A 12,212-nucleotide genomic window follows, 5' to 3' on the forward strand; every position below is an offset into this window, starting at 1 on the left:
CCTTCACTCTCCAAGGAATCCATACTACAGTGGGAGGAAATGGGGAAAAGGGTAAGGGGAGAAAGGACAACAAAAGAAGAAAATCAAAGGGTAGGGGCAAAGGACACAATAAGTGTTGGCCAAAGAAGGAAGAGATCAGAATTAAGAATATAAAAATAAAACACTGGTAAAAGCAGTGTGGCCTTATTTGAGAGCTGAAAGCAGAACTGCAGGAGGCACTTTTAAATAAATGTCTGTTAAATGCCATAGTGTTCTTTGATCCCGGTGTTCCTACAATTTGAATAACTTTGAATCTCAATTCTGTCTTTTGTCATATTAGCTACCCTCCCTAATGTATGCCCTTTACAAATTTGACTGATTTTCTTTGACTTGATCGAATACCCATATTTGTTATTTAACTCTATCCTTGTACACTACATTTTAATCTAAATCTAAAAAAAAGAAAAATATCTAGAATATAATTTATTCTCTCAAAAAAGTGAGTTCTGAAGGAAGAACTATCAGCTGGATAAAGTTAATTGCTATTTTTTTTTTTGTACTTAAATCCCAGTACCTTCTTCCAAAAAAGCTTACATGTCAGAAAGAATGCAAACTAACTATAGATGAGAACACTCTCAGAAGAATTACAGACCCTATCTGGGACCTTCAGAAATTTAGTGAAGAGAAAAAAGCAACCACATCCCCCAGCTCCATTCCTAGCAAATTCCATGAAGTTCATATCACTACTGTTTTTTCCTATGGTCTACCCCATTTTCATTCTGCCACTGAGTTTCACTTCACAATTTGCAGACTTATGAATGACCAGAGCTCATCACTCTCAGGAGTCATTCAGCATCGACAAAATCATACTTTTGTCTAACTAAAACAGGTGATTTTCTCTCCAATTCCATAAATACCGAGCACTGCATAAATTGAAAATCTTCAAACATGTGACTTAAAAGATATACTATTAAATGAATAATTGAGCTCACTAAAAAGTGGACATCCTTATGTGGCATAAAAAGAAGCTGAACACCAGATTTGGATTTTATGGCCCACATAGTTGGTAGTAGAGGGGACTTGGTACTATAGAAGGTCCAAGATTCTAGCACAAAGCAGAATACTAGAAGGTTACTCCTCAGTTCAAGTACAGGATAGATGTGCGCATGCACGTGTGCACATACACAAATAAACATCCACTCACAGGGGATTAGGAAGAGGAAACACACTATTTTGTCTGTGCTTGGATGGGGAGAAAAAAATGTCTGTCAAAATTTATACCACCTGTGTGTTATGCCACTTGGCAAAGAAATGAACACAAATTATGGTTGCAATACTCCTGATATACCTGCAGACACAAATTTCTCTGGAGGGAAAAAACCTCAAACTTCACAGATAAGGCCCTAGTAGAAATAGTAAGGTCAGACACCCAAAGTAAAAAACACATGAGGCAACACTGCATCATGGTCAAGAGTCAGCAAACACAATAAAAGGCAGAGTTAGATCTCCTTGAACTTCAGACAATAGAGGAACATCAAAGATTATAATGTAAATATGTTTAAAATTGTTACAGACATAAAGAAGGAATCAAAACCATAAGAAAAGAATAAAAACTATGGGAAAAAATCCAAAAGTTTGGAAAAAGAGAACTCCCAGAAATTTAAAAGATAGTTATCGAAATTAAAAAAAAAAATCAATGAATAAGCGAAACAAAGGATTAGACAAAGTGAGGAGGTAATTGATAGACTGGAAGATAAACATAAAGAAATTACCAAAGGCATAGCACTGAGATATAGAGATGGAAAATACAAAAGACAGTGAAGAAATGTAGAAAAGATAAAAGACTTCCTGTAGGAGTCCAGAAGGAAGGAATAAAGAGAATGGGAAGGAAGCAATTCAAGGAGATAAAGTTTGAGTGTTTTCCAAAATTGATGAGACAGCTCCTCAGACTCGACTATCTAAAGGAGTCCCAAGCAAGATAAATAAAAATAAATCTATACCTAGACACAATGCTTTGAAACCACATACCCCAAGGAAAAGGGGACCTTCAAAGCAATTTGGACAGTATTTTCAAATGATTTACAATTGAACTGAAAGTCGACCTGGACAGAAATTCAGAGGCCAGAAAAGCAATGGCATACTGCCTTCACAGTGCCTAGGGAAAACCTAGAATTCTATCGAACTAACCCGAGAGTGAGAATGTCATAAAGCACTTTTCAGACACAGATTGAGAGTCTGCCATTGATAAACCCACTCCAAGAGAGTATTAAAGTATGACCTTGAGGAAGAAAGAAGTAAAACTTAGAAGGAAGAAAGGAACGCAAGAGGCAAAAATAATTTAAGTATAAATAAAATGTGGTATAATGGATATATTTTAAATTAGAGAAGATTAAGTTCTAGCGCTCTGTTCATGTCTTAATCTTTTCTAATGTCTCTCCAGGGTATCAAGTCTGTAACTCTCCCTATCGTACTTCTGATGAATAGAAGTTGATCAGCTCATCTATTTACAAAAAATAATTTAGAATTTATGAATGAGAAAATTGCAGAACATTCCCAACCAATGTAAGGAGGTACCCAAAGGAAGAGAAAGATCTTGTCTCCAAGATGTGTATTCCTATTGGCAAGCACAGACTTTTATAAATTAAAAGGCTTCTATTTGAGTGGCAACAGGCCTCTGTAAGACTGGCTTTTCTATTTGAACCACTCTGTCCAATGAGGGTTTATCAATGACATCATTTCCAGGATATATTGTTAAGGGAAAAAAACAATGCTTGGAGAAGGGGTATACATACTCTTTGTACTTTTAAATTTCATACCATGTGCATATACTGCTTATTCAAAATATGAATGAAGTATTCAGTTAACTGTGACACAAAATTAAACAAAAATCTAAAAAATGACTTTATTTGGTTTGCTTCAAATAAAATATAAGAGAAAATATGGATTCTAGAAATTCAAAGGCACAATATAAGTTATTAGATAAAGATGACCCACTGGAAAAAAATTAACACTATTTTTAAAGCAAAATTGAAGATCTTTTCCAAATTCCCAATCCATTCCACTTGGATTTTTTTCTTGGAGACCTGCTATCAGCTTGGAAGCTATTTTTTTCTCTTACATTAACTCCATGATGTGTCCTCATTTCCACTGTTAATTAAGTAGGCCTTACAATAAAAGAGTCTGAAAAATTTTCCCATCATAGTTGTTATCTATTATACATGACTGATATGTGGAAACAGTAAGATTTTTTCCAATTAACCTGAAGGACTTGAAAGAATGACTTTGAGATTTAACACTGAGAACTTATAACTACTTTTTGAATAGTACAAAGACTTAGATTTCCATAAAACATTAATTTTTAAAGACTTGCATTAAAATTAAAATAAAGCAATGTTAAGTAAATGTAAACAATGTTAATTGCTAAATTAAATACTTTAAACCACTAAAGTATAGTAAAATTATGCTTACAGCCGGTTTATGAATAAATCAGGAAAACTAGAATCATTTAATATCCTTAACCTTTCTTTTATAACATTTCAGGGTATCTCCAGCTGACACAAGGATGTCTAAAAGCCTCAGACAGTTCTGTATATAAATTTTACTTATAATTTAACTTAAAATTTATAATATAACTGTATTAGGTATCATTTACTGAGTACTTACAAGTCCTAAACATGGTACTATCTGCCACATTTTATTTAATCTTCAGGACAAACCAAGAGGTTGATGTTACTATCATCTTTATTTTATACACATGCAAATTAATGTATAGAAAAATGAAGTAACATGAAAAAAGTCACACAGCTGGTTGGCAGTAGAGCTAGGACTCAAGCCTATGTCTCTCTGACTTCAATTTTTGTGTTCTTGACCACTGTGTTAAATGCCTCAAGGAGGACCAGAGTTTGGCATAACATTAAGCAATTAAAGTCTTATTTAAAAGAGGTTAAGGATCACCAACGTAAAGAGAAGATATATCTTAAGTACTCAGGTTAACTTACATGCAGGGTATGGTCAAAAAGCCTTTGGTGAAAGTGTTTTTTGTTTCTTTCATAATTTTATTTTTAAATTTTATAACAGAAAAAGTATCATTGGGATCTAAACCCCTAATTCATACAAAGTTCAGTATTACACATTCATTCATCAAATTTAATTTAATCACTTTTATAGTTAGAGACTGAATTTCAAGTTCAGATGTGTCTTAGCAAGTATGAATGGAGATCCTGTCTTAAGCAGATTAACAGATCTCCCCAATGGTATGTGCCCACGTTACACAAGCCACCCAATGATCTGCTCCAGAAAAGTGACTTTAATATGAGATGAAGGACCAGAAGTAGAGCTTCCTTCATCAAAATTTTTGTACTGCTGAAGTGACTGAATTCCTTGTCCTTTCCTGATTTTAATCCCATTTCCAGTAGGAATATGCTTGCTTGTAAGAAATGTTTAAAGTTTTGTTCATCACTGAAAACCAAAACGCAGCTTCTGAGCTCTGTGACTTTGTGGTCAGGATTCCTGTTACTTAGCTAAAACCAAAAGCCTGTCAGCACTTTCTCGTGTAGACGAGAGACCGATTTGCTTTCTAGCTGACATTGCAGTAACTCCACTGGCCACATCCCCCATCTCCGTAAAGACCCTTACCCAAAGCCAGTGGCCTAGTTAACCACCTGTTCTGCCTGGATACAGGCAAAAGAGCCAGTAGGAACACTGGCTTGCTTGGTTCCAGAAAAGTATTTAAGTCTAGTTCCCCCTACATTTGGGGTGCTCAGGATTTGGAACCTGCCAGCAATAAATTATCTGACTTTTCCTTTTCTTTGAGTGACTGAGTTTCCTTTGGTGACTTCTTTCACAACACTGTGATAAAATTTATTTAATGATTCTTGTATATGAAGTTTGTGTTTGTTCAGCTAGAGGGAAAAAATCAAAATAATTCTAAAACAAAAACAGACCATCCTTATTGGTAAAGCAAAGGTACTGAAGGTTTTTCTTTCTCTTTTCTCCCACAAAAAGGTACATATTTTGGTAATGAATTTCCATTGTGAGTCATTTTGGTAAGAAAAGGTATGCTAAGTCAGAAATGTTTTGAGAGTTTTCTCTTGCTCCTGAATTTTTTTCAGTCTTCCTATGTAAAATGATATAAATTGATGGAAGCTTCTGAAAAATATGCCTTAAAAAATCTAAGTGATCATGAAATTAAATTAACATATCCTTTTCCGATAAAAAATGTGCTAATTCAACCATATCACAAAACTTAATAGTTTGATATCAATAATAAATACTAACCGTACATACTAATAGCAAAATAAATTTTTTCCTAAAAATCAGGGGTTTCCTACCTATATTATATCAGTAATAATATAAACTTTTTTTAGTCAACTAACCTCAATCCATCTGAAGTTATTTTTGAAGTCAAGCAACACTCGTATATGCCTTATGCTCTCTTTTGGTCATTTTGAAACTACATATATTAAAAAGCTCCAAAAATACTTAGGAATGCAATTTAAATTTATATTCATTTAAGTACTCACTAAAAATAATTAAAATCTCATCTCATGTTTTGATCTGTGGGTAAGAAATCCATTATTTTACATATAGGGAAAAAATGAAGTATTTATCACTAAAATGTCTGATCTCTTCTTTGATATTGCAGCATATTTTTTTTTCAGCTTTGCCATTTGTTACCAACTTTTTTCCTGTTATAAATATTTAAATTTGATTTAAGTCATCAGTTGCTGATAGCGGACTGTCAAATCTTTTATAGTCATACTTTAAATCATTACTGAAAGATTTACATTTAGTATAAGACAGCTTTGCATATTAATTATATCATCAGAAAAATGTTTGCTGAGGTTTAGCAATTGTATAATAAATATAGCATGGCAGTGATAAAACTGTTAAACCTCAGCACGTAAATTTCTAATGCATTTTATTGAGTTACCCAAGAAATAATCACCCTGCTAAATCTAAGTTAAACACCTGATGGAATATTAGGATGTTTAATTAAAAACGGAGTTATGCTGTACATGTGGGTGATTTTATTCAGTGGCTAAAAGGAAGTCCATGAAAAATTAATTTTGCTCAATAAAAAGCATTCACATAGCCCTTTTGTGGAGTTGGTAAATGAATTCAACCATTCCTACTGCACTTGATGCAGAAACAGACTAAATGAGAGCGAGTTCAGGGGAGACTTTCTCAACTAAAGTAACAAGGATTGGTAAATGTCATGCACATTAAGATTGTCTTTCAAGAAGCAAGTAAATCCTCAGTGATTCCATCATGAGTGCTCAACAGATGGCCACTGGGGCCACAGGTGAATCTTGTTTTTAAGCTATCAGGCAGCATCCAACTCCAGCAGGCCAAATTTAGGCCATTAGTACACTTGGAAATCTTGACAATCCTGATGCTTTCCTTAAATTGGGAGAGAAAAACTGCCACAGTCCTCACTGTCAAAGACAACAGGATTATTTGGCAGTTGAAGGTGGGGGCATCGTGAAAAGCACAGACCTGATGAAAGATGATAGTATGATGAATTTCTGGGCAGAGAGCATGCATTGGAAAAAAAGAAAAGGAAGGAAGGAAGACTGAACTAGGAAGCAGAAGACCTGCGCTCTAGATTACAAATCTGGATCTACAATGAAACACCTTACGTAAGTTACTTCACCTCCCTGTGCCTTAATTACTTCATCTGCCATATGAGAGTAGTACAGTACAAGACAACACTGAGGGCTTCTTTAACAAACGTTCAAAAACGTCCATCAATTATGGAAGCAACTACACTGATATAGTTTGGATATGTTTGTTCCTCCAAAGATCATGTTGAAATCTGATCCCCAATGTGGCAGTGTTTAGAAAGATTTGGGTCATGGGGATGGATCTCTTATGAATAGATTAATGTTCTGGGGGGCAGGTAGTGAGTAAATTCTTGCTCTATTAATTCTCACAAGAGCTGGTTGTTTAATGGACCCTGGCACCTCCCCTCCCTCTGTCTCCTGCATTCTCTCACCAGGTGATCTCCTTGCATCCACTGGCTGCCCTGCTGTTTTCCACCAGGAGCAGAAGCAACCTGAGACCCATGCCAGAGGCAGCTGTCCCAGAATTGTGAGCCAAATAAACCTCTTTTCTTTATAAATTACCCAGCTTTAGGTATTCTGTTTATAGCAACACAAAAACTAATACAACACCATATTTTTTTCTCATCATTTAATTGATCACTCATTTATACATTTATTTATTCACCAAATATTTCTGAAACATCTACTAAGGTGCAGGTCTTATACTGTGTCTCAAGGATACAAAAGTGAACAAGATACACTCTGTGCCCTCATGAAGCTCAGTGCCTAGAGGTGGGAATGAGGAGGGAGGCAGAGGGACAAGAGGATACAGCTGAGTGGGGCAGGGGCCAAATCTTGAAGGGCCATATATATCATGTTTAAAAATGTGGTCTTTATCCTGAGGGTAATGGGGGACGCCAAATGTTTTTTCGGTATGGGGTGATATGATCATATTTGTGCTCTGATATTCTGTGGAGACTGGACTGGAGAGAGACAAACCTGAGAGCCCTGAACTACTGTAGTGACAGCCAGAATGGAAAGAAATGAGCCCTGGTAAAGAGATGGGATCAAAAGGACTTGACTAGACGTGGGGGTGAGGGGCAAGAGGAAGATGACTTCCTGACTACTGGCTTGGCGAACTTGGTGAATAATGCTGCTATTCACTGAAATAAAGAACAGAAGTGAAAAATCAGGTTTTGGTGGAGGAGGAAAGGAGGCAAGATTCATGAAGGAGAGTCTGGTTTGGGGTCCTAGGATTTAAGGTCTCCAAAGAAACATATTTGGAAGCACTAGATAAAAAGCCTGGGTTTGGGAGTAGAAAGACCTTTGTATTTGGCTGCTAATTTTGTGACTTTAGAGGAAAAAATGTAATTACTTCTGAACCCAATATTTTTATATGTAAATGGAGATAATAGCTACTTTGGAAGAGAGTTGTGAAGAGTAAGGTGATGTGTGGAAGGTACAAGACCCTGAGAAGTTAAGTAACTTGCCAAGGCCACATAGCAAACAGCAGAACCAGATTTTGAGCCCACATGTGTTCTTCTGAAAGCTCTTGGCTGCTACAGATACCTACTTAGAGTCAGTCTGGGATTGTCTTCTTATGGACTGAAAGTTCAAAGATAATTAAATAGAGCTAAATATTCTGTTGGGTTATTTTTAACTCCAGTCTTAAACATTACATAGCTAAGATTAATTCTTTGCCACTCCAGATTTTCACAATCTCTTCATAGGATTTTTATGTTCTAGTGGAAGAATGATGTGCAGGATTGAGCATGGCTATTACTCATGCCAGATTTTCTGCGACAGCCTTTATTCAAAATTCCACACCATTATCCTCACATCATTGAAATGTGCTGAAAAAGCCGGTATTTCAGTATCTAGACTCTGCACTAGAATCACACAAAATACTGTATTCAGAAAAGCTGGTCATCACGGGTGTTGATATACAGGAGGTCCACAGTGCACCTTGATGTGTGTGGGTGTACTGGTGGAGATCATGGGATGAAAAGATTGGAAGACCATTACATCAGAGGCACCTGATATTGTTCTAGCAAATCTTATGATAGTTAATTACCAAAAATCTGTTTTTAACAAGTTAACAAGCCCTATAGGTGACTCACATGGACAATGAGTTTGGGGAACTCCCGATTTAGGAAGTAATCCCACACACCAAAGATAGTCACTATGCATTCTCTATTAGAAACCTTTGAAATCAATTAATCACTGAAGTTTGAAAAATACCACTTGGAGGTATTTATAGAGAAAGATGATCTAGTGATGTGAATCCCTTTTGTGAGCATTCTTCTATGCACAGTGGCAGTATCTTCTCAGTAAAATTTTCACTTCCTAAATGGAGCAGAACATTTTCTGCCTTATATTCTGATCAGTCAGTGTTTCTTTTAAACCAGATGACTCTGCAAGTACAATGGAGGCAGAGCATGTGCTGCATCTATTACACTGAGATTTATGGAAAGCAATATGGGATGACAATGGTCAATCACCAGTGGCAGCAGCTTTCTCTTAGGGAAAATAACCAGACTTTCTGAGGTCATCTGGAATTGGAACACATTTACCAGCAACCACAACTATTACTGATATGATTTTAATTAGGAGCTAATACTTAAAACACTTTTTTTATTCCCAGGGATGTCATTCACCTTACGAAGCATGTTACTTTGGGTCATGGGCTATACACAGACTATGTATTGTTTTAAAAATAATTTTTAAAGTTTCTAGTATTAGTATCTATCAGGAAGAATAAATTCTGAATGGACTTGAATGAGAAATAATTAAGGCATAGAAAACTTTAAATACTTTCTAAATAAACAACAATGAATGAATACTGAATGGGACAGATAAAAATTTGTCAAATATTCTCAAATGTGGATGTGGGAGGTAGTGTGTCCTAGGAACTGAGTTGTCCATAAGCTTGAACCCTATATTTTAATATAGTCATATAAATTTCAGTAAAAATGGGCTTCCAGTAAGTGAAATGAATTATGACGTCATGAACTCCTGGTAATCCCACACATTCTTATGAAAAAGTTGAATATGTGTCTAGTTATATAATATCTACAAAACCTCTTTGGAGTGCATATGTGTCTAGTTATATAATAGCTACAAAACCTCTTTGGAGTGCATATGTGTCTAGTTATATAATAGCTACAAAACCTCTTTGGAGTGCATATGTGTCTAGTTATATAATAGCTACAAAACCTCTTTGGAGAGCATATGGGAATTGCCCAGTGAATGAATAGGCATCACTGAAACTTCCCACTTCCTCCCTCCTAACACTTCCTTATTAACAGCTCCATGCTTTGAGAGCGCACTTGAAACTCGAAACATTATTTTCCTCATGGATTACTTTATGCATTGGCATAAAAATTCATTTTCTAGAAGATGAAATGATATTCTTACCCGTTTCACAGCTGGGTCCAGTGAAGCCTTGTGGGCAGGCACATACATTAGCAGCAATACAGGCTCCTCCATTCCTACAGCCATCTTTGCAAAATGCTAAAATAATTCAGATACAAGTTTTTAGCACTTTAGAAGTAAGTAGATCAATAAACTCCAATCCCAGCTTTTCTATATTCCCTCAGAGATGTGGACATAAAATTATAAAAGCTATTATAATTCTATATTCATATAATATTTTCCATACATGTAAGAAACTTCAACACAATTTTTAAAACAGTACTCTTTCCAATATTAAAGAAATATTTCACCTGTAAAACAGAATACTGAAATTTCTTTAAAAAAAAATAAAAACCTTACACGATAGGAAGTGCATTAATGTTCAGATTGCATGTCATTGTAACAATTCAACTTGAAAACAAACCTGAAAAATGGCAGTTATCTTAGGTGGAGCAAACCACCATTAGCAAACGAGACCAGGAAATAAGAAATGACTGAATCCCATGAGGCTTTGACCATTTTACACACTGGCTAAAGTGCCAAAATACTAGGAAAATTCCCCATCCTTCAAAAAGTTCTAAGCCAGTCCTGGTGATGAATTACTCAATAGTAAGAAAAATTAGCTATAGTGGTCTTCAGGGAGAGTCTTGCTTTCCTCTGCTAAGGATAGTTTAGGATCCAGGATCACACTGCATAGCCTGTTGTATTAGAGTGGACTTGGGAGTGAGAGGAAAAGTTTTTCTAGGAGTTGGAAAGGACCCAAGGTCTGAACCATTTCAAGGACGATCTTTTGAGATGTGCTGCCTTTCAAGAAGCACAGAAAAGTTGAAGGTGAGAAAAACAAGACGGGTGAGCAAAAACAATATGGGTGAGACTGAGCTCCATTAGAAGCTTCTGTTTCCACTCCAGCTTATTCACTGGCTCTGTAAGGCTCAAGGGCTTCTTCTTCAGCCCAGCAGGGTCTGTCACGAATAAACTAGACCAGCTTATTCCAGGTATAGGGGTAAAAGCTTTCTCTCTAGTTTTCAGCTTGTGCTTCCTCTCATAGCTAGGATACACTTTCTCAGACTGGTAAAATGTACGAATTTGAAATTCTGGTGCTGAGTGAAAGGAATGGGCCCAAAGAGGCCATTTGACTTCGTTGGTTCCAGGTCCTAAGTCATTTTTCATACTAGGCAAAAAGAATACCTAGCTCAGCAAAGATTTGCAAAAGGGATTTAGAATTTAAACCTCATGAGTAATAAAGGATACATTTGCCAGTATATGTGCATATTTTCCTTGGAGTAATTTGCAGTGTTGTAGCCTGTTGATAAAGCACAGAACTCACGGATTCAGATGCTACATCCAAACCACTTATCTCTCAGCTTTTTTCCATTCCTAACAGAGATACACACAGTAACTGGAGAGTCTTTATTCAGGTAACTCATAGTTTTAACTTCCAAAAAGAATTTCTAGATCTTTGAAATTTCTTCCTTCCTTCAAATATAAGAATTGTCTGCCTGTATCTGTTCATGATTTCAAGAGTTCTTTATGTTATAAACTTTATTCTTCATATGAAATAGGAATCAGAAACAAGAAGGAATAAAGGAGAAGCTGTAGGGCTCCTAGACAAAATCTTAAGCCCAAACAAACTCTCACAACATCCAGATGCTTTGAAGGAAGTCCTAAGGGTTTAGTTATACTCTGGAACTCTAAAAGTCTGGCTTTTCTCAGGGTTTTTCTAGTTTTTCCAAGAAAATCTCTGTGGGACTCCAAAAGGAGTAAGCCTTCTTCATAATAATCCACATTAAAGATTTCCTTAGAGTTTTGAAAACCAGAGTAATCCTCTGGCCCACCCATAACTGGCTCGAATGTATCACAGACCAAGCCTTAAGACCAATGCTTATGAACCACTCCATTAACAACCTTTCCTTATTCTGTCCTACCTCCCACACACAGGATTGTAGTAAATTAATCTTAGTAAACTCCAAGATAAAGAACACAGGATAGTTAAGAAATAGGCAGTTTTGAAGCTTAAAATGACTAAATTAGATAAATCATATGACATAATAAGAAATATGAACTTTTTCCTATGGGAGTTGGTAGAGTTTCCAAAATAGACCTCCAACTCCCTTCCTTGATGAAGGAAAAGGGGACAATGGTGAAATGGAGAGTTGATGGATGGTGGCAAACTACAGCTGGAATATTCACTGATGGAAGTAAACATTTGTGCTCAACAGGACATTTAAAATTGGCATTGACAAACCATCTAAAAGGGGAAACTACAATATGTAG

The 12,212-nt window shown here is 36.0% G+C and overlaps 1 protein-coding gene across 1 annotated transcript in view; it reads right to left on the reverse strand.

The window, feature by feature from the left end:
- The window catches only part of NELL2 (NEL-like 2 (chicken)), a 242,861-nt gene that overhangs the window by 79,857 nt on the left and 150,792 nt on the right, over window positions 1–12,212 (reverse strand). The window contains exon 12 of the mRNA XM_008580521.1: window positions 9,942–10,037. Within this exon, the coding sequence (XP_008578743.1) occupies window positions 9,942–10,037 (96 nt within the window). The remainder of the gene's footprint in view (window positions 1–9,941; window positions 10,038–12,212) is intronic.

The sequence above is a fragment of the Galeopterus variegatus genome, unplaced genomic scaffold (genome assembly GCF_000696425.1).
Source record: "Galeopterus variegatus unplaced genomic scaffold, G_variegatus-3.0.2 Scaffold2118, whole genome shotgun sequence".
Classification (NCBI taxonomy): Eukaryota; Metazoa; Chordata; class Mammalia; order Dermoptera; family Cynocephalidae; genus Galeopterus; species Galeopterus variegatus.